The 24,352-nt window shown below is 36.5% G+C and overlaps 1 protein-coding gene across 1 annotated transcript in view; it reads left to right on the forward strand.

The window, feature by feature from the left end:
• The window catches only part of STXBP5L (syntaxin binding protein 5L), a 419,146-nt gene that overhangs the window by 222,291 nt on the left and 172,503 nt on the right, over nucleotides 1-24,352 (forward strand). Inside the window, exons 10-11 of the mRNA XM_021692509.1 lie at nucleotides 8,181-8,259; nucleotides 21,221-21,375. Coding sequence (XP_021548184.1) covers nucleotides 8,181-8,259; nucleotides 21,221-21,375 — 234 coding nt within the window. The remainder of the gene's footprint in view (nucleotides 1-8,180; nucleotides 8,260-21,220; nucleotides 21,376-24,352) is intronic.

Here is a 24,352-nt window from a genome sequence, read left to right on the forward strand (position 1 = left end):
ATATATTGTTGAATGCAGCTTGTTAATATTTTGTTGAGTTTTGCATCTGTGTTCATCAGGGATCTTGCCCTATAGTTTTCTTCTTTGTAATGTCTTTGTCTGGTTTTGTTATCAAGATATGGCTGACTTCATAGAATGTATTTAGAAGTTTCCCTTTTTCTTCTTTCTTTTGGAATAGTTTGAGAAGAAGAGATATTAACTCTTCTTCAGATGTTTGGTAGAATTCACCTGTGACTCAATCTGGATGTGGACTTTTGTTTATTGGAAGTTTTTTTGATTATCTGTTGAATTTCATGACTAGTAATTGATCTGTTTAGATTTTCTATTCCTTCCTGATTCAGTTTTGTAAATTTCTATGTTTCTAGGAATTTATTCATTTCAAGTTTGTCCACTTTATTGACATATGATTTTTGTGGTAGTTTCTTAGAATCTTCTGTATTCCTTCAATTTCAGCTGTTATTTCTCCTCTTTAATTTCTGATTTTATTCATTTGGATCTACCCTTTTTTTGGTTTTGATGAGTCTGACTAAAGGTTTATCAATTTTGTTTATCCTTTCAAAGAAACAACTTTTAGTTTCATTGATTTTTCTGTTGATTTTTTAGTCTTATTTCATTTATTTCTGCTGTTATCTTTATTATTCTCTTCCTCTTACTAACTTTGGGCTTTGTTCTTATTTTCTAATCCTTTTAGGTGTAGGATTAGATTGTTTATTGGAGATTATTTTTGTTTCTTGAAGTAGGCCTGTATTACTCTAAATTTCCCACTTAGAACTGTTTTCACTGCATCAAAGATTTGGACCACTGTTTTTTCATTTTTATTCCTCTACATTTTTCTTTTTAGAGAGAGCAAGCATGAGTGAGGAGTAGGGGTAGAGGGAGAGGGAGACTGAGAATTCCCAACAGGCTCCATACCCAGGACAAAAACCAGTGTGAGGGCCAATCTCATAACCCTGAGATCATGACCTGAGCCAAAATCAAGTCTGATGCTTAACCAACTGAGCCGTCCTGGTGCCCCCATGTATTCTTTAATTTTCTATTTGATTTCTTCATTGACCCATTGGTTGTTAGTAATATGTTGGTAGTCTCCTTGTGTTTAGGTTTTTCCATTTCTTTTTTCTTGTGATTGTCTTGTGGTTTCATACTGTTGTGGTCAAAAAGGATGTTTGATATGATTTCAGCAATCTTACATTTATTGAGACTTGTCCTGTGGCCTAACATGTGATCTATCCTGGAGAATGTTTCACGTATACTTGAACAGAATGTGTATTCTGTTGTTTTGGGATGGAATGTTTTGCATATTTCTGTTAAGTTATTCAAAGACACCGTTTCCTTATTGCTTTTCTGCCTAATCTATCCATTGATGTAAGTGGTGTGTTATAGACCTCTATTATTATTGTATTGCTGTCAATTTCTCCCTTTATGTGTGTTAATATTTTTGTTTTATGTTTTTGGTGCTCCAATGTTGGCTACATAGATATTTACAATTGTTATATCCTCTTGTTGTATTAACCCCTTTATCATTGTATAGTCCCCTTGTCTCTTGTTACAGTTTTTGTTTTAAGTCTATTTTGTTTGATATAAGTAGTGTTACCCCATTTTGTTTTTTTTTTTCACTTTCATTTATATCATCTTTTTCCATCCTTTCACTTTAAGTCTGTATGTGTCTTTAGGTCTGAAGTGAGTCTTTTGTAGGCCACATATAGATGGTTTGATCTTGTATTTTTATTTATTCCACCACCCTATGTCTTTTTTTTTTTTTAAAGATTTTATTTATTTATTTGACAGAGGGATAGCGAGAGCAGGAACACAGCAGGGGGAGTGGGAGAGGGAGAAGCAGGCTTCCTGCCAAGCCCGATGCGGGGCTCGATCCCAGGACTCTGGGATCATGACCTGAGCCAAAGGCAGACGCTTAACGACTGAGCCACCCAGGCGCCCCACCCTATGTCTTTTGATGAAGGCATTAGACCATTTACATTTAAAGTAATTATTGTACTGTTGACATTTTGTCAATTGTTTTCTGGTGATTTTTGTAGTTCTTTTTTCATTTCTTTTTCTCTTGCTCCTTTGTAATCAGTATCTTTCTTTAGTGTTATGATTGGTTTTCTTTCTGTTTATTTCTTGTGTATGAATTATAGGTTTTTGGTTTGTGGTTACCGTGAGTTTCATATATAACATTCTAAGTATATAGAAGTGTATGTTAATTTGATGGTCATTTAAGTGTGAATACATTCTAAAATAACTTTATTTCTCCCTTCACATTTTATGTATATCTTATCATAATTACATCTTTTTATTTTGTGTACCCCTTAACTAATTTCTTAGATATAATTAACTGTATTATTTTTTTCTTTTAACCTCAAACTAGCTTTATAAGTGATTGCTCTATTATCTTTACTTAATGTTTGCTTTTACTCATGACATATTTTTTCCTTTTGTGATTTTCTTACTTCTAGTTATGGCCTTCTCTTTTCCACTTAAAGAAGTTCCTTTAACACTTATTGTAAGGCCAGTTTAGTGGTGATGACCCTTTAACTTTTCTTTGGGAAATTCTTATTTCTCCTTCAATTCTGAATGATAACCTGCTGGATAGAGTATTCTTGGTTGTAGGTTTTTTCTCTCTTCAGCACTTTGAATATATCATGCCACTCCATTCTGGCTTGCAAAGTTTCTGTTGAAAAATCACTTGATAGCTTTATGGGACTTCCTTTGCACATAACTATTTGCTTCTCTCTTGCTGCTTTTAAAATTCTATCTTTAATCTTTCTTTTTCCTTTTTTTATTTCAATTTTTATTTCAATTCTAGTTCATTAAAATAAATGTAAAATTGTTTTCAGGTGTAGAATTTAATGATTCGGGCGCCTGAGTGGCTCAGTTGGTTGGGCGACTGCCTTCAGCTCAGGTCATGATCCTGGAGTCCCGGGATCGAGTCCCGCATCGGGCTCCGTGCTCAGCAGGGAGTCTGCTTCTCCCTCTGATGCTCCCCCATCTCATGCTCTCTCTGTCTCTATCTCATTCTCTCTCTCAAATAAATAAATAAAATCTTTAAAAAAAAAAAGAATTTAATGATTCATCACTTACATATAACACTCAGTGCTCATCACAAGTGCCCTCCTTAATAGCCATCACCCATTTAGCCCATCCTTCACCCACCTCCCTCCATCAACCTTCAGTTTGTTTTCTATAGTTAAGAGTCTTATGGTTTGCCTCCCCCCTCTCTTTTTTTCCCTATGTTCATCTGTTTTGTTTCTTAAAATACACATATGAGTGAAATCATATGTTATTTGTCTTTCTCTGACTTCTTTTGCTTAACATTAATACATTCTAGCTCCATCCAAGTCATTGCAAATGGCAAGATTTCATTCTTTGTGATGGCTGAGTAATATTCCATTGTGTGTGTGTGTGTGTGTGTGTATACACACATACCATATCTTCTTTATACATTGGTCAATGAAACTTGGGTTCTTTCCATAATTTGGCTATTGTTGATAATGCTGCTATAAACATCAGGGTGCATATGTCCCTTTGAATCAGTACTTTTGTATGCTTTGGGTGAATACATAATAGGTCATAGGGTCATAGGGTAGTTCATTTTTAACTTTTTGAGGAACAGCCATATTATTGTTCACAGTGGCTGCACCAGTTTGTATTACCACCAACAGTGTAGGAGGATTCTCTTATTTCCTGTGTTGTTAATTTTAGTCATTCTGACAGGTGTGAGGTGGTATCTCACTGTGGTTTTAATTGGCATTTCCCTGATGGTAAGTGATGTTGAGCATCTTTTCATGTGTTAGCCATCTGGATGTTTTCTTTGGAAAATGTCTATACATGTCTTCTGCCCATTTCTTAACTGGATTATTTGTTTTTTGGGTGTTGAGCTTGATAATTTCTTTATAGATTTTGGATACTAATCCTTTATCAGATATATCATTTGCAAATATCTTCTCCCATTTCACAGGTTGTTTTTTAGTTTTGTTGATTGTTTCCTTCACTGTGCAGAATCTTTTTATCCTGATGAAGCCCCAATAATTCATTTTTGCTTTTGTTTCCCTGGCCTCCCTAGTAAGAAGTTGCTTCAGTTGAGGCCAAAGAGGTTGCTGCCTGTATTCTCCTCTAGGATTTTGATGGTTTCCTGTCTCACATTTAGGTCTTTATCTTTAATCTTGTACATATTTAATTATTATGTGTCATGGTGTGGACCTCCTTAGATTAATCTTGTTTGGAACTCTGCTTTCTGAGCCTGGATATCTGTTTCCTCCCCCAGGTTATTGAAGTTTTCAGCTATCACTTTTTTCAAATAAGTTTTGTGCCCTTTTCTCTCTCTTCTCCTTCTGAGATGCCTATAATGAGAATGTTTGTTTACTTGATCTTGTCCAAGGTATTCCTTAACCTATGCTCATTTTTTACAATTATTTTTTTTCTTTTTTGCTGCTCAGGCTGGGTGTTTTCCATTACCCTGTCTTTCAGATCACTTCTGCACCTTCTAATCTACTGTTGATTACCTCTAGTGGATTTTCCATTTCAGTTATGGTATTCTTCAACACTAATGATGGTTTTTTATATATTTAATCTCATATTAAAGTTCTCACTGAGTTCATCCTCTCTTTTCTCCAGTCCATTGAGCATTTTTATGACCATTACTTTTGAACTCTATCAGGTAGGTTGCTTATCTTTGTTTCATTTAGTTCTTTTTTCTGAGGCTTTGTCTTGTTCTTTCATTTGGAACATATTCTTCTGTCTCCTTATTTTACTTGACTTTCTTTGTTTCTGTGAGTTAGGTGCAACAGCTACTTTTTCTAAATTTGAAGGAATGATCTTGTGTATTGTCATCCCCTGTGTAGACTGTATGTGCCTGGTGACTTTGGTTGGTTATTTGGAGCAGTGGCTGTTGTGTACTATGGGTCATGGGGCACTCTGTGCTGGGAAATCTGGTGGTATGGATGAAACTGAAATGGGTATGGGCCAGGGTGGTCCTAGGGTCTCCACACAGAGAGTGACCTGCCAGGACAGCTGAAGTGGGTGTAAGCTGTGTTGGGGGGGCTGGAATCCTGGGACTCTACACAGAGTGCACCCTGGCAGGATGGCTGAAGCCAAAGTGGGTACAAGCTGGGATGTCCTGGGGCTCTCCACACAGAGAACACCCAAGCAGGATAGTTAAACCTGAAGTGGGTGCCAGGCAGGGTTGGGGTGGGGGCATCCTTGGGCTCTCCATGCATAAGGTGCCCTGGCAGGATGGCTAAAACTGAAGTTAGTGCAAGTTGGGGTGTCCCAGAGTGATTCACACAGGGGGAATCCTGGTGGGGAGGCTGGAACTGAGGCAGAGTGTGACCCACGGGTTCCCAGTGTGCTCCATGCAGAGGAAGCCCTAGTGGAGAAGCTGGAGCCAAAGTGAGCATGGACCAGGGGTTTCTGGAGTGCTCCATGCAAGGGCTGCCTGGTGAATTGTCTGGAGTCAACATTATATGGGCCTGGTGTATTCTGGAGTGCTTTGCACATGTGTCACTTTGGCAAAAAGGCTTGAGCTGTAGTGAGCACTGACAAGGAGTGTTCCAGTGTGCACTGCACTGGGGCATCTTGGTGGGATGGCTGGGGCTGGTGTGAGCTAGGGGCCCAGGGATATTGAGGTGGTGGGCTAGCTAAGGTGACTGGATCCTGCTCTTGTTCATGCTATCAAGGTGGAGAGGGGAATGTAAATCATGGTGCTTGCCAGGCTGGAGAAAGTTTCAGCAGCTCCCTCACCATTTGGTGAAGTTCTAGGGGTTGACCTTTTATATGGTAGTTGCTCTTTTAAACTGTGGCTTTTTTTCAGTGACCCAGGCCATCAAGGGCTGGCATGGGCTAGGGGCCCAATTCTTGCTGAGGTGGGAGGCCAACTATGGCACCTGGACCCTGCTCCCACCTTCATTTTCAAGGTGGAGGGGGGATCATAAAGAGTGGTGCTTGCCAGCCCGCCAGCCTTAAAAACCTTTCAGCTCTTCCATTTGGCTGGTTCCATCATATTCTAGTTGCCTTTTAAACCGTAACTTTTTTCTATGCCCCAGAACAGATGAGTCTGCTCATGGTCCCTTAGTCCTGTCTCTCCCCACTGTAGTTCACAGTGTTGGGGTTAGAGTTTCCCTTTGTTACTGTGTCTCCCTCTCTTGTGCTGTCTCTTTGTGGTCTCTATCTTTTGTTGTGCAGAAGCTGTTCAATGGGCTCTCAGTTCTTCTTCAGGAGGAATTGCTCTATTAGTAGGTGTAGATTTGGTGTGTCTATGGAGGGGGTGAGTTCAGGGTCTTCCTGTGTCACCATCTTGGACCCAAACTCCCAAGTTCTATCTTTTAATGCTTAATCTAGCTTCTAGAAAATCATCTGCAAAAATCTGTAAATTTTTCTATCATAAAGTGAAACCATAATATTCTTAACTCCTACTTCATGTACTCCTACTATTCTCAACACTTCAAGTCTATCAATCACTTATTTGTTTATGGTACCTCATATTGTCAGTTTTATATATGCTTTGCTTAAACTAGTAAATTTTAAGTTTCCTGGTGGTCAGTTACTTCTTTTTACTGTGCCATTTAGTATAGTACTTTGAATATAAAGAGTAGCAATAAATGCAATTTTTATAACAATTTTTTACATAACATATAACTATATTTCAATTATTGACAGGCAATGAACATAATCAAAGTTGAAAACCTTCAGCCAAAAATTAATTACTGGAGTTGGAAATTGAAGTAAATCATTAATTAATTAATTTAGGTATTATTCCTTTTTACTGAAATTAGTGGATAATACTAATGTGCACTGATTGAAAAATTGTAATTGCTTACACACACACACATATATATAAACAACAGCAAATATACTGTCTTGATTTGATTAATAGCTTGGCAATTATTAGAGAAGAAATGGATCAAAAATATATCAACTGAGGAAAATGGGTCTCTTTCCTTGTTGTTATTTCCTTCAGTTCTCTCTGTTCCCACATGTTACCCAAACCAGGAATCACCAACCAGCTGTTTCTTACCCCTAAGACCACTGCTCAGAGTGAGTCCCTGAGCCAAAGTTCTCTCTTTGTAAGGCATCATGATCTACATATAATGTCAGTAATTCCTTTTTATATGTAATACAGGTACTTTTAAATCTTTTTTACAGTGTGAATTATTATGACCAATATTTTATTATTGATTGCTTCTTTAGTTGACATAGGGTAAAAGAAAGAGAAAGCAAATTCAGAAAGCATGCCATGTAGCAGATAAGGTATGTTATATGCTGATACCCTGCCCTTTAAACAAATTAAATTATTTTGACATCCTATTTGGATTATGATTGTGCCATTCGGAAGCTATCCTGAAAATTTAAACTTAAATGCACATAAACGTCTATCTACATAATAGGTATCTGTGTCTATAAACAGTTGTGGCAATACAAGAATAAATAAGGGTATTTATTAAAATAAAAAGGAAACAAACATATCACAAAAATGTCAATTTTATCAAAATGATACATAGAATTATAAGCAAAATCACAACTGAAAGATGTTATATGCATAAGTAGCTTTACTTCCATTTCCTACTCTTTTTAATCATTTTTCAAAATCCGTGGAGTCTAAACAACATAACCTTTCCCTACAAGAAACTATTTTTATGCAAATATAGAACATCATTGAAATATACCATCTTTGTTCATTGTCTAATGGGCTTTCTGTTAAATGAATTTGATGAAAATGCAATGATTTTGATAGTGTGTCATAAGTTTTAAATGGCAAGTCTTTCTGCATGAGAAAAGGGTTTGCTTGTATCATAGATAAAATCTATAATGGGCCTAGTATGGATTTTCATAATTATGTATTTCATTATGCAGATAAGTATGATGTGTATGTGTCTTTAATTCTAAAGTAATCTTAAAACTTAAATAATTAAAATAACTTTATATGAGACTAGATTTATACATGGAGAAAGTGTATGTTTGATAAGTTTACGAATATGATAAGTTTACAAATAACTTTATTGCTTATATAGCAGTCAGTTATTAGGATTCAACAAATATGTTAGGATGCATAGAATTGTATTTATCGTATTATGAAAAACACATAATTACCTTATTTTTTCTTTATATTCTTTTAGTCAGACTTTTGAAGTTGTCATGGATGTGTAGAATTTAAATATAATTTAACAAAATCCTTTTTCTTTCTTTAGGAAAAAGTCAAAGAGAAGGAAGAAAATCTGAATCTTGTAAACCAATTCTTAAAGTAGAATACAAGACCTGTAGAAACAGGTATGCATTTTTTACTTTGGGTGATATGGGACAATATATAAGAAACAGACAAGAATGGCAAATAACCTTTAATAATCATGTATTACTTAAAGTTTCTTATAATTATATAAGTATATTAACTGGCTAAATCCTCTTCATTGATCTTCCTTATTGTTTAATAGGAGTATCTATGATATTACTATGAATATTATAATAGCAATTGCTAATTATTTTAACTTTCTATGAATATTCAGATGAGTATTATGTACATTAATTTTAACAATGTCGGGCTTTTGGGCCGTGCACATTACAAGTAGCAATCATTTAATATTATTAAGCAGAAGCATACCTATTGGTATTGCACATGAAAGAATTAAATACATAACCAAGTCTCTGTACTTTAGGATTTCACATTCTGAACTTGGAAAGATTATAGTTAGTTGAAAAGATAAACAGTTATATATATTAGCATAATAAAATAGTACTAAATTTTAAGATATAGAAAATTAAATTGAATAATAATATACAATAAAATTTTATCATGTATATATAGCAGCTTTATCCTATAAATCAAGAATGTTCTTTTTACTTACAATAATTATAGTGGCAATATTCTCTTCTAGAATTACCATAATTACAAATCTTGCCTAAACCTTAATTTTATTTTAACTCTAAATTGGATAATTCTACGTTATATTACTTACATGTTCACACTGGAATGTATTCTCAGTATTATAGATGCATTTAATGTTTGTTTATACCTGCTCTTTGAAAGATTTAATAGTATAAAATAATGGCCATTTTTAATGTGTTAGTTCATATATATATATAAACTATCCTATGGTATATATTTATATATATATATTTTTATGTATATATTTTTACAGTAGTTTATATATATACATATATATGTGTGTACATACACACAATAGATCAATACCTCCTTAGTCCAGCCAAATGTTACTAAACATAAGTAGTAAAAATGACCAGTTTTATATTACTATAATTAAAGTATTAAAACATTTTAAATTTAATTATTATGGATGGACACACTTTACATATGTTATTATATATGTTTATATATGGAAACATTTTACATATATACATATATTGTTATTATGTACACATATTATTAGTTATTACTACTTAGCACACACTGTGCAACTTGTTTGGTGTACTAAAATGAAAGAGAATACTGCCTGCTTTTGAATCTGTTATAGTCTAGTAGGAGAAGTAAGGCCATAAACTAGTGGTTTCCATGTAACATGTGAGGTGCTTTTATAGAGATATGCTATGAGAGCATAACAAAAGGACACCTAACCCAGCCTAGAGAGAAAGGGGAAGAGAATGGTGAAGAGAGATCAGTAAATTTCTTCTTAGGAAAGAGGATACCTGAGATGGGCTTAAGGGATAATAGGACGGTGGCACACAAAAAGTAAGGAAAGGGTGAAGGTGAAGAGAAGATACTTTAGGAATCAGGAATTCAAGTCAAGGCAATGTAAAATAATTATTAAGATCCTTGGCATATGGGGTAAGACAGCTATGTGACCTTGAAATTTTTAATTAACTCTTTTAAACTTTAATTTCCTCATCAATTATACCTATCTCATTGTGATGTTTCTGAAGAATAAATGAAATTATGCATGAAGTTTGTAATGTCGTAAGTTTGATGAGTGGCACATAGTGGATTTCTTGATAAAAAGAAGTTATTATTGTCATCATCAAAGCAATGATATTTCACATTATTGAAATTATTCCACTGATCCTAATTTAATGATTTATTCTAGTAATTGGTAACCCAATTTTGTGTAGAAATAATTCTTCAGATTTCTAATGTGAAATAATTATATATTATTGATCATAATTACTGTCATCCCACTTACAGTGCACTTTAGTACATTGTGTTTGTTGTGATTACTACTATATTAGAAAATTCACCTTTAAAAGCAGTGGTTCCACCTCTCAGAACACAAGGAGACTAAACAGCAGAGGAGCACCAAAGTTGAGTACTAAAAGGTATTGTGACAGTAAAATGGGCCATAGCTTGGAAGTGACAATAAATAGCTATATTTCTGCTCCATCTAGTGCACAGTAAACTTTGTGAAGTCAAAAATTGGGATGGCTGTGGCAGGAGCAAGAACTTTAAGAAGAGTTCTACCAAATATGCTGCAGCAATAGAGTCTCTTAAAGATTGCATAGGTAGCAGATGCAAGGGTATGTTTTCTGTTTTCATCTTAGATCAACCATTCACAAACTGGCTTTATATTTCTAGGGATAAACAACCATTCTGCTTAGGAATCATTGGTCTCCAATCACCAAATTGCTTATTGGTGCCCCAACACCAATGGCCTCTAGGCTTAATAAATTTATTCTATTCAGAAAAAGGAATAATGATCTCTCTACCTGCTACCACTAACATTATCAAGTTTCTGTAATTAATAAAAATTACTTTTTGCTAGTCTTTTAATCCCTTTCTATCATGGCCACCTATTGATAGACTTCATATGTAAAGTTCTCTAAGCCTCAGCATATCCATCTGTTAAGTAAGAATAGTAGTAGTTTGGGGCGGAGCAAGATGGCGGAGGAGTAGGAGACCTGGATTTCGTCTCCTCTCAGGAATTCAGCTGGATAGGGATCAAACCATTCTGAACACCTACAAACTCAACAGGAGGTCGAAGAAAAGAAGAGCAACAACTCTCTCATCAGAAAAGCGACCACTTTCTGGAAGGTAGGACGTGCGGAGAAGTGAATCCGAGGCGATATTCGGGAGGATAGACGGCGGGGGAGGGGCCTCCATCGGCCGCTTCTGGCAAGTGATAGAACCATGGAGCACAAAATCGGAACTTTTAAAAGTCTGCTCCGCCGAGGGACGTCACTCTGGTGGCTAAGCGGGGGGTGGAACCCTCCGGGACAGTGTGGTCTCAGGACCCACGGGTCACAGAAAGACCGGGGGTGCCTGAGTGTGGCGGAGCTCCCAGGTATCGGAGCAGGGAAGCCGGCTGCAGAGGCGGAGCCCAGGTGCGGGCTCTCAGCTCGGGGTTGCCATAAACCGTGATCCGCGGCACAGTCGGGCCCCTGCTCCTCCAGCAGGGACCCAACAAGCGGCAGATCCATGGAGACTCACCTTCCTCCCCCGGGAGGAGCTGCACAGGAGTGCGCCGCAGGGATCTGCTGGGTTTGGAGGCTCCACCCGGGGTCGGGTGCCAGAGATAGAAACGCGCGGTCACAGGCCGGGTGAGCACGGAGTGCGGCTGGAGACCGGGGAGACGGGAGTGACTGACGGCTTTTCTCTGGGGGCTCACTTAGAAGCGGGGCCCCGAGTTCTCGGCTCCTCCGGGGCGGAGATTGGGAGGCCGCCATTTTCACTCTCCGCCTCCAAAGCTGTACGGAAAGCTCGCAGGGAATAAAAGCTCCGGAGAGCAAACCCCAGCAGATTACTTAGCCGGGAGGGGGCAAGGGCGGGGCAATTCTGCCTCCCGCAGAGACATTTGGAAACCACGGCAACAGGCCCCTCCCCAGAAGATCAGCGAGAACAGCCAGCCAAGGCCAAGTTTACCGATCAATGAGAACGGCAGAACTCCAGCGCTAGGGGACTACTGCACATAGAATTCATGGCTTTTTTACCATGATTCTTTAGTCTTTCAAAGTTAATTTTTTTTTAACTGTCTTTTTTTTCTTTTTGAATTTTTCTTTTTCCCTTTTTCAACCAACATCTTATCAATCCCTTTTTTTAAAAAAAACATTTTTATTTTTCATTTTTAGAGTCCTATTCTATCCCTTCATAGTAGTTACCCATATTTTTGGCTTATATATATAAGTTGTTCTCTCTTTAAAATTTTGAGATAGTTTCTTCTAACAGATTAAAATATACCCTAAATCTCTAGTATATGGTGTTTTCTATTCCCCTGCCTGATCACATCCTCTCCCTTTTTTCCTCTTTTTTTAAATCCTCTTCTTTCTTTTTTTCAAACAACTTCTTATCAATTCCTTTTATAAAATTTTTTATAATTTCCATCTTTACAGTCATATTCCATCCCTTCATCATATCAACCCTTATTTTTGTACATATATAAGTTTTTCTTTCTTTAAAATTTTGGGAGGCACTTTCTTCTAAAAGACCAAAATACACCCCAAATCTAGTGTGTGGAACTGATCTATATACCAGCCTGATCATATTTGATCACATTCTGGTTTTTTTGTTGTTGTTGTTGTTGTTTTGTTTTGTTTGTTTTTGTTTTTATCTTTATCTTTTTCTTTTTTTTCTTTTTCTTTTTTCTCTCTTTCCCTTTCTTTTCCCACTGCTTCAAGTCTTTTCTGATTTGTTTAGAGTATATTTTCTGGGGACGTTGTTACTCTGCTAGCATTTTGTTCTCTCATTAATCTATTCTCCTCTGCACAAAATGACAAGATGGAAAAAATCACCTCAACAAAAAGAACAAGAGGTAGTACCGACTGCCAGGGACCTACTCAATATGGACATTAGTACAATGTCAGATCTAGAGTTCAGAATCATCACTTTAAAGATACTAGCTGGGCTTGAAAAAAATATGGAAGTTATTAGAGAAACCCTTTCTGGAGAAGTAAAAGAACTAAAATCCAACCAAGTAGAAATCAAAAAGGCTATTAATGAGGTGCAATCAAAAATGGGGGCGCTAACTGCTAGAATAAATGAGGCAGAAGAGAGAATCAGTAATATAGAAGATGAAATGATGGAAAATAAAGAAGCTGAGAAAAAGAGAGATAAACAACTACTGGATCACGAGGGCAGAATTCGAGAGATAAGCGATACCATAAGACGAAACAACATTAGAATAATTGGGATCCCAGAAGAAGAAGAAAGAGAGAGAGGGGCAGAAGGTATAATGGAGCAAATTATAGCAGAGAACTTCCCTAATTTGGGAAAGGAAACAGGCATGAAAATCCAGGAAGCACAGAGAACCCCTCTCAAAATCAATAAAAATAGGTCAACACCCCGACATCTAATAGTAAAACTTACGAGTCTCAGAGACAAAGAGAAAATCCTGAAAGCAGCTCGGGAGAAGAGATATGTAACCTACAAGGGTAGAAACATTAGATTGGCAACAGACCTATCCACAGAGACCTGGCAGGCCAGAAAGGACTGGCAGGATATATTCAGAGCACTAGATGAGAAAAATATGCAGCCAAGAATACTCTATCCAGCTAGGCTGTCATTGAAAATTGAAGGAGAGATAAAAAGCTTCCAGGACAAAGAAAAACTAAAGGAATTTGCAAACACAAAACCAGCCCTACAGGAAATCTTGAAAGGGGTCCTCTAAGCAAAGAGAGAGCCTAAAAGCAATATAGACCAGAAAGGAACACAGACAATATACAGTAACAGTCACCTTACAGGCAATACAATGGCACTAAATTCCTATCTTTCAATAGTTACCCTGAATGTAAATGGGCTAAATGCCCCAATCAAAAGACACAGGCTATCAGACTGGATTAAAAAACAAGACCCATCGATATGCTGTCTGCAAGAGACTCATTTTAGACCCAAAGACACCCCCAGATTGAAAGTGAGGGGGTGGAAAACCATTTACCATGCTAATGGACACCAAAAGAAAGCTGGGGTGGCAATCCTTACATCAGACAAATTAGATTTTAAACCAAAGACTGTAATAAGAGATGAGGAAGGACACTATATCCTACTTAAAGGATCTATCCAACAAGAAGATCTAACAATTGTAAATATCTATGCCCCTACATGGGAGCAGCCAATTATATAAGGCAATTAATAACAAAAGCAAAGAAACACATCGACAACAATACAATAATAGTGGGGGACTTTAACACCCCCCTCACTGAAATGGACAGATCGTCTAAGCAAAAGATCAACAAGGAAATAAAGACTTTAAATGACACACTGGACCAAATGGACTTCACAGACATATTCAGAACATTCCACCCCAAAGCAACAGAATACACATTCTTCTCTAGTGCCCATGGAACATTCTCCAGAATAGATCACATCCTAGGTCATAAATCGGGTCTCAACCGGTACCAAAAGATTGGAATCATTCCCTGCCTATTTTCAGACCACAATGCTTTGAAACTAGAACTCAATCACAAGAGGAAAGTCGGAAAGAACTCAAATATATGGAGGCTAAAGAGCATCCTACTGAAGAATGAATGGGTCAACCAGGAAATTAAAGAAGAATTTAAAAAATACATGGAAACCAATGAAAATGAAAACACAACTATTCAAAATCTTTGGGATGCAGCAAAGGCAGTCCTAAGAGGAAAGTATATAGCAATACAAGCCTTTCTCAAGAAGCAAGAAAGGTCTCAAGTACACAACCTAACCCTACACCTAAAGGAGCTGGAGAAAGAACAGCAAATAAAGCCTAAACCCAGCAGGAGAAGAGAAATAATAAAGATCAGAGCAGAAACCAATGAACTAGAAACTAAAAGAACAGTAGAACAGATCAACGAAACTAGGAGCTGGTTCTTTGAAAGAATTAACAAGATTGATAAACCCCTGGCCAGACTTATCAAAAAGAGAAGAGAAATGACCCAAATCAACAAAATCATGAATGAAAGAGGAGAGATCACAACCAACACCAAAGAAATACAAACAATTACAAGAACATATTATGAGCAACTCTATGCCAGCAAATTAGATAACCTGGAAGAAATGGATGCATTCCTAGAGATGTATCAACTACCAAAACTGAACCAGGATGAAATAGAAAACCTGAACAGACCTATAACCACTAAGGAAATTGAAGCAGTCATCAAAAATCTCCCAAAAAACAAAAGCCCAGGGCCAGATGGCTTCCCAGGGGAATTCTACCAAACATTTCAAGAAGAATTAATACCTATTCTTCTGAAACTGTTCCAAAAAATAGAAATGGAAGGAAAACTTCCAAACTCATTTTATGAGGCCAGCATTACCTTGATCCCAAAACCACACAAAGACCCCATCAAAAAGGAGAATTACAGACCAATATCCCTGATGAACATGGATGCAAAAATTCTCACCAAAATACTAGCCAATAGGATCCAACAGTACATTAAAAGGATTATTCACCATGACCAAGTGGGATTTATCCCTGGGCTGCAAGGTTGGTTCAACATCCGCAAATCAATCAATGTGATACAATACATTAACAAAAGAAAGAACAAGAATCATATGATCCTCTCAATAGATGCAGAAAAAGCATTTGACAAAGTACAGCATCCTTTCTTGATCAAAACTCTTCAGAGTATAGGGATAGAGGGTACATACCTCAATATCATAAAAGCCATCTATGAAAAACCTACAGCGAATATCATTCTCAATGGGGAAAAACTGAGAGCTTTCCCCCTAAGGTCAGGAACGCGGCAGGGATGTCCACTATCACCACTGCTATTCAACATAGTATTGGAAGTCCTAGCCACAGCAATCAGACTACAAAAAGAAATCAAAGGCATCCAAATTGTCAAGGAAGAAGTCAAACTCTCACTCTTTGCAGATGATATGATACTTTATGTGGAAAACCCAAAAGACTCCACCCCAAAACTGCTAGAACTCATACAGGAATTCAGTAAAGTGGCAGGATATAAAATCAATGCACAGAAGTCAGTGGCATTCCTATACACCAACAAGACAGAAGAAAGAGAAATTAAGGAGTCGATCCCATTTACAATTGCACCCAAAACCATAAGATACCTAGGAATAAATCTAACCAAAGAGACAAAGGATCTGTACTCAGAAAACTATAAAATACTCATGAAAGAAATTGAGGAAGACACAAAGAAATGGAAAAACGTTCCATGCTCATGGATTGGAAGAAAAAATATTGTGAAGATGTCAATGCTACCTAGAGCAATCTACACATTTAATGCAATCCCCATCAAAATACCATCCACTTTTTTCAAAGAAATGGAACCAATAATCCTAAAATTTGTATGGAACCAGAAAAGACCCTGCATAGCCAGAGGAATGTTGAAAAAGAAAAGCAAAGCCGGCGGCATCACAATTCCGGACTTCCAGCTCTATTACAAAGCTGTCATCATCAAGACAGCATGGTACTGGCACAAAAACAGACACATAGATCAATGGAACAGAATAGAGAGCCCAGAAATGGACCCTCAACTCTATGGTCAACTCATCTTTGACAAAGCAGGAAAGAATGTCCAATGGAACAAAGACAGTCTCTTCAACAAATGGTGTTGGGAAAATTGGATAGCCACATGCAGAAGAATGAAACTGGACCATTTCCTTACACCACACACAAAAATAGATTCCAAATGGTTGAAAGACCTCAATGTGAGACAGGAGTCCATCAAAATCCTAAAGGAGAACACGGGCAGCAACCTCTTCAACCTCAGCCGAAGCAACTTCTTCCTAGAAACATCGCCAAAGGCAAGGGAAGCAAGGGCAAAAATGAACTATTGGGACTTCATCAAGATAAAAAGCTTTTGCAAAGCAAAGGAAACAGTCAACAAAACCAAAAGACAACCGACAGAATGGGAGAAGATATTTGCAAATGACATATCAGATAAAGGGCTAGTATCCAAAATCTATAAAGAACTCATCAAACTCAACACCCAAAGAACAAAGAATCCAATCAAGAAATGGGCAGAAGACATGAACAGACATTTTTCCAAAGAAGACATCCAAATGGCCAACAGACACACGAAAAAGTGCTCAATATCGCTCGGCATCAGGGAAATCCAAATCAAAACCTCAATGAGATACCACCTCACACCAGTCAGAATGGCTAAAATTAACAAGTCAGGAAACGACAGATGTTGGCGGGGATGCGGAGAAAGGGGAACCCTCCTACACTGTTGGTGGGAATGCAAGCTGGTGCAGCCACTCTGGAAAACAGTATGGAGGTTCCTCAAAAAGTTGAAAATAGAACTACCATATGATCCAGCAATTGCACTACTGGGTATTTACCCCAAAGATACAAAAGTAGGGATCGAAGGGGTACGTGCACCCCGATGTTTATAGCAGCAATGTCCACAATAGCCAAACTGTGGAAAGAGCCAAGATGTCCATCAACAGATGAATGGATAAAGAAGATGTGGTATATATATACAATGGAATATTATGCAGCCATCAAAAGGAATGAGATCTTGCCATTTGCAACGACATGGATGGAACTGGAGGGTATTATGTTGAGTGAAATAAGTCAAACAGAGAAAGACATGTATCATATGATCTCACTGATATGAGGAATTCTTAATTGCAGGAAACAAACTGAGGGTTGCTGGAGTGGGGGGTGGGGTGAGAGGGATGGGGTGACTGGGTGATAGACACTGGGGAGGGTATGTGCTCTGGTAAGCGCTGTGAATTGTGCAAGACTGTTGAATCTCAGATCTGTACCTCTGAAACAAATAATGCAATATATGTTAAGGAAAAAAAAAAAGAAGAAGAAGGTAGCGGGAGGGGAAGAATGAAGCGGGGGAAATCGGAGGGGTAGACGAACCATGAGAGATGATGGACTCTGAAAAACAAACTGAGGGTGGGAGGATGGGTTAGCCTGGTGGTGGGTATTAAGGAGGGCACATTCTGCATGGAGCACTGGGTGTTATGCACAAACAATGAATCATGGAACACTTCATCTAAAACTAATGATGTAATGTATGGGGATTAACATAAGAACAAAAAAAATTAAAAAAAAAAAAAGAATAGTAGTAGTTTTCTCATTGGGATATCATAAGGATTCAATACAATAATGCAAGTAAACTTCTTCACACAATACCCAGAACATCATAAATACGCAAGAAATGTTATTTTAGTATGTGCTATATTATGTTGCACGGTTTATTGCTTAATCTTGTTGCCTTCATTGAGAAAAAATTTTAATTTTTTTTCTATATTTATTTTACAAATTATACAGTAAAATATTTTTTTCTTTTGCTGTACAATACTGTGGATTTTAACACATGTATAGATGCCTGAAATCACCACCACAGTAAGAATACAGAACATTTCCGTACCCCCAAATTTCTTTCCTGCTCTTCCTTATAGTCGCACTTTTCTCCACTTCTAACCCCTGACAACCATTGATCTGTTCTCTATCACTGTAGTTTTGCCTTTTTAAGATGTCATATAAATGCAGTTATATATTACATAACTTTCTGATCCTAGCTTCTTTCACTCAACAAAATACCTTTAGGATTTATCCAAGTTGTTGTCAATAATTTTTAATTTGGGGTGCCTGGGTGGCTCAGTTGGTTAAGCCTTCAGCTTAGGTCATGATCTTAGGGTCCTGGGATCAAGTCCTATATTGGGCTTCCTGCTCAGCGGGGGGCCTGCTTCTCCTTCTCCCTCTGATATTACCCCCATTTGTGCTCTCTGGCTCTCTCTGTCAAATAAATAAACAAATAAAATCTTTAAAAACTAATTTTTAATTTGTATTGATGTTTTCTTTATGTATGAAGACATTGTTAATTATATAGTTATTTATTTCTTTTGTAATAATCCATCTGATCAGTGTGCCCAGATACACTTGTAGTAAAGGAGTCAGTTTAGTGTGGTATAACATTTATCAAATTGTGTTCCTTTGATCACTAACTGTATTCATGGAAAAATAGGAATCTGTAATCAAATATATTTGAGAGATCTAAGAAATTCTGGGTTATATAAAAGTAAATTGGATTCTTTACTGTATAGTTTCTTAGAATCTTTCTTTGCTATATGGCCTGAATTATAAAATTTCAAAAGGGAGATATGGTGTGCAAGTGTCTATCAAATTTTAAATTAAAAACTATTTTTCAGGGATGCCTGGGTGACTCAGTCAGTTGTGTTTGCCTTCAGTTCAGGTCATGACTCCAGGGTCCTAAGCAGGGAGCCTGGTTCTTCTTCTCCCCCTGCTTGTGCTCTCTCTCTGTCAAATAAATAAATAGAATCTTTTTAAAAAAAACTTTTTTTTCAGAGCATTTTTTAAGTTATATTCCACAGTTTTAGAAACATTAGACTAGAAGTGAAAAATGTACTTTAGAGTCTGGATTTGAATCTTTATCCTTCCACTCCATAGCTGCTTGACTCTAAACAAGTTCACCTGCATTAATCCCAGAGTTATCTGCTACAGGCAGTATAGATCACTGTTTAGGAAAATAGACTTTGAAATATGACAGATCTGTTTTCTTTTGGGTTTTTCTGCTTAGTTGTTACTTAACCTCATTAATAAAATGAGGATTATACTTATGAGAATTTAATGTGATAATTAAGTATCTAATGCAATTATTCATGAGTGGTTTCCTGAGCATTTCCTGAGGAATTAACTTTTTGTTCAGTCATTCAATAGTTTACAAAGAAGTGCATATATATCAGCAATTAACTTTAGACCCAGTGTCTGATGCGGAGTCATAATAAAAGCAGAAAAGGTTTTGCTTTCTTCCAATATTAGAAAGGACATATTTTCCAATGTGCTTACCAAAAAAAAAGGGGAGAGTAAATTGCTTCTTACCCTATATTTGGATTAGCAGTAGGGGAGATGAGATTAACTTCACCCCCTTTTACATGGAAAAAATAGACATTTATGACCTTATTAACATTTGGAGCAGATAGTTAACCTCAATATGTGTGAAAAGATAATATGTTCTCTAAATCATGACGTTTGTTGTAAAACAAAGCAACACAAAAAGGTGCAAAAACACTTACTCATTTCATTAGAAACGACTTTTAAATCTGGAAAAATCTTAATAATACAAGCATTTATTTTATAGGAAAAAACTTGCTGCTTAGTACCACCATTACTAGGTTGGTAATTTAGTATGCCAAATTACTGAAGCAAGACTAACATCAACTGATACAGGACTCAAGGAAAATAAATTAGAGTATTTTTTCTTATTTAGCTTACAACTCAAATATTTATGTTAAAACATTAAGACAGAATTATAAATAAAAATCAGTATAGATACTTTATATGTAAGTTTTAATGGAAACCCTTTAAAAAGCTCTTTTTTTGTTCTTGTTATATAGCCAGCCTAAGATTAGCAAATGTCCCATTGGTAATGTTTGGTACCATGTACAGTACAAAATGAAAGAGAAAGGGAAATTTATAAAGTGATTTTTAGAAACTAGTAGATTCTTTAGTGAATAGATGGAAATGAATTATTTAGAGAAGCATATGTTCTCAAAGAATTTGGTAAAATAAGTGTCTAGTTCTTTTTAAAAAATTTTTTGGAGAATACTTTCAGTTTGGTATTTACTTATTAAATATACTTCATCAACATATTTTCTTTTATATACATAAACTAGGGATACAGGTATTAATTTGAGAAAAGTGAAAAGTTATGACACTCTTTCATAACTTTCTGACAGCTGTAATATTTTATAGTCATCTCAGCCCCGCTCAATTTATCTAATTGTATCTTGCAACTAACAGGGCGTAAAAAGTTTGATGTTAGTTTTAGTAGCTAAATAGAACTGGCTGACCCAAGGTAAAATTGGGAAGATCACATTTTTTGTCTTAGTTTTCTCCATCTTTTTATCATAACCCTTTCCCACAGATATTCCATTACATAGAATTTTCATGTTACATTCTACCACTCTGGGCTTGCTATTGTTGCATTTAATTTTATATTGAAATTTGCCTCCTTTATCCCTTAGGAATTTTGGACCCCACATGCCAAATGGTTAATATGATAAACTAACATAGCTTAATATTCTAATGGTAGTGATATAGAGTTTTGGGAATCAACTAATACATGTGGAGATGTCCTTTTGACTCAATGAGTACCTCTATTTCCCTCCAACTTCTCTACCTTTTCCCCAACACACCTCATCACCTTTAGACTGATTCATTAGTAATTTTAATGGTAAGAATTCACAACCAGAAAAAGGGAAATGGTAGAATAGTAAGTCATTTGGGTGAGTTATTTTGGACTAAGAAAGATATTTGCTGTCAAATTGTGTTGTGTATAATCCCTACCAAACTTATTTTTCATTAGCTCAGTCCTATGATATTGTATCATCTTAAAGGACTTCTCAATCTCATTAACTTTTTTTTCTATGTAGTGAACCATTCATAATATTTTCTGGTGGATTGTCCTATGACAAAGCTTGCAGAAGACCAAGTTTAACCATCATGCATGGAAAAGCAATTACAGTGCTTGAAATGGATCATCCTATTGTTGAATTTCTTACTTTATGTGAAACACCCTATCCAAATGGTAAGTAAAAAAAAAAAAATGAAACTATTAATGTTGAAAATCATTTTTGAAGTAAGTTCCTAATGAAATTAAGCTTAAATATTTTTAGTTTTGGCAGCTGACATCCACTGTGGTACAACACTGTGAGCTACAGGTGCTGGAGCAGGTTCTGCAACTGTACCTACTTGACAAACTGGAAGTAAGACAGATGTAGTACAGCAGTGCTGGAGTTTCAGGTTCTTATATCAGGTAAGTGCTTTAAACTTTGATAAGGATGGTGGAAGCTGAGCTGGGAGGGTCCGATAGGGGTCCGGGGTGAAATCACTTGGGGAAACTGAGGTCTCCTAATAGCCTCTCCTAGACCAGCTCCACCCATCCCATTCCAAAACTAATCAAAGTTAAAGCACTTACCTGATATCAGTGATCTATAACTCTGGTGGTAGTGCATCTGTTTCACATCTGGCTTTGCTTCAGATGCAACTGCAGCACCTCTGATTATTCTAGGATTGCTGATGTGTGGTTAGTGATTTATTTCAATTTTGAGAATAATTTAGAAGGGCTTTTGGGAGGAGAGATGAATCCTGAATATAAAGACTTTTTGTAAACATAAAAACTAAACTTATGTGCAAACTGTATAATGAAATCTAATAATAATGAAATATATTAGTAATCTAAAAACTGAGACGGGTGAAACATAAAAAGCAAAATATGAGTTTATGATTAAAACAACATAGTATGTATGTGTGTATGTACATATATATATAAAACTACAATTTCAAGAGGGAACATATATAAGAGAAAGAATACTAGACTTGGAGGCACAGTATTTGGTTTTATGATTTAGCTCTGTCATTCACTAGCTGGGTGACCTTGGGTAAATCATTTTACTTTTATGAGTTAGATTTATCATTTTTAGAAAGAGAATAATAATAACGCCACATGACTATTGGAAGGCCAAAATGAGCACACTTTGTAACTATGAAGATCTATAAATTGTTTTATTACAACTGTATTAATTTGCTTTAAATTCTTTAGTTTCATATTTAAAGATGGGATAAATTAATATGAAATAACAGTCAGTGAGGCACTTTATTTCCAGAGTTGCTGGGACAGACAAGTTACCTGTGTTGTTAATTAATCAACAAATATTTATTGGATGCTTCTATGGTCTCAGTACTACAAGGACTTATTGAGAATACCGATGAAGTATGAAACTGATCTCTGATGTCAAATCACATAAAATCTAGTTGGATGAGGGAGATAATTATGACTTAAGTTTAAAAAATATAACACTTAAGTGCTGAGTTATATGGGTCAGAGTTTAAATAATATACTAATTCACAGGCTAGTAAGATAGTCAGTAGCTAAAATATTCTCGCAAAGCTTCATGGAAAAATAAGCTTTAGGTAGACTTTGAAGAATGACTTGGCATTTGAAAAGGATATTGAGTAAAGGTTTTAGAATTTGTAAGGTTTGCTAGAGTGAGATCAACTTAGAGAAAAAATTGAAAGCCTTTTTTTTTTTTTAAAGATTTTATTTATTTATTTGAGAGAGAGAGAATGAGAGACAGAGAGCACGAGAGGGAAGAGGGCAGAGGGAGAAGCAGACCCCCTGCTGAGCAGGGAGCCCGATGTGGGACTCGATCCCGGGACTCCAGGATCATGACCTGAGCCGAAGGCAGTCACTTAACCAACTGAGCCACCCAGGCACCCAAAATTGAAAGCCTTTTAGAGGTATTTGGAAATAGGGAACTACAGAAGAATTTTGAGAAAATATTAAGGTGAAAGAAAGCAATACTTTTAGTAAAATTTACCAAAAAGGAGTTTATGGGTTTGAACAGACATTGAAATCTTAAATTCCAGATTCCAGCTGGAAGGCTTTTGTGACAATGTTCATTAAAATGGTCAAGATCTGAAATACGGGGCTGCCTGTAGGAATAGAAGGAGGAAACCCATTGAATTTGGTCACCAGTTAGGTTTAGAGAGTGACATGACAGATGAGTTAAAGCGAACATATTTTAAGAATAGTGGTTTCAGGGGTGCCTGGGTGGCTCAATCAGCCTGGGATTGAGCCCTGTGTCAGGGCTCCCAGCTCAGCAGGGAGCCTGCTTCTCTCTCCCTCTGCCCCTGCCCCTCCCCTTGCTCATGCTCTCTCTCTCTCTCTCTCAAATGAATAAATAAAAATTTTAAAAAAAGAATAATGGTTTCATATGCAATAATAACAGTTTTTGGAAAGAGAAGATAAGTCTGATTATAAGTCAGTAGAGTCAGCAGAAAAAGAGAAAGAAAAGGTCTTTAATATTTATTTATGAATTATCAGAATATAGATGTTCTTTGGAGTTATGAGAGTGAATGATAAAGGAACAAAGAACAAACAAAAGAGCAAAAGCTGAATTTAGGAAAATGCCCCCTATAAAAGAGCTTAGAGAAAAATATATGTGCCAGTAATAGAGACTGATAGTGTTTGATCTCTGCAACCACACATTTTTTTTTTTAAGATTTTATTTATTTATTTGAGAGAGAGAGAGAGAATGAGAGACAGAGAGCATGAGAGGGGGGAGGGTCAGAGGGAGAAGCAGACTCCCTGCCGAGCAGGGAGCCCGACGCGGGACTCGATCCCGGGACTCCAGGATCATGACCTGAGCGGAAGGCAGTCGCTTAACCGACTGAGCCACCCAGGCGCCCCTGCAACCACACATTTTTATGTGTGTGTGTGTGTGTGTCTGTATAAGTTTCTACACATCAGTGGAAATGTTAGGATAATTTCTAATAATATTAATTATAAATATATTGTAACTATGTCTAATCACTTCCAAGCCACATATATGTCTTTGTTTTTCAGAGTAGTGATAATGACAATGGAATTATTATTTGTCAGGAGCTAAGAGAAATACTTTACTCAGTAAAATATAAATGTATTTTATTAACTATTTCTGGCTAAAACAATAATACATGAAAGCGACAGAAAAGATCCTACAATCCACATTAGTATATAATGA

Source organism: Neomonachus schauinslandi, chromosome 1 (genome assembly GCF_002201575.2).
Source record: "Neomonachus schauinslandi chromosome 1, ASM220157v2, whole genome shotgun sequence".
Lineage (NCBI taxonomy): Eukaryota > Metazoa > Chordata > Mammalia > Carnivora > Phocidae > Neomonachus > Neomonachus schauinslandi.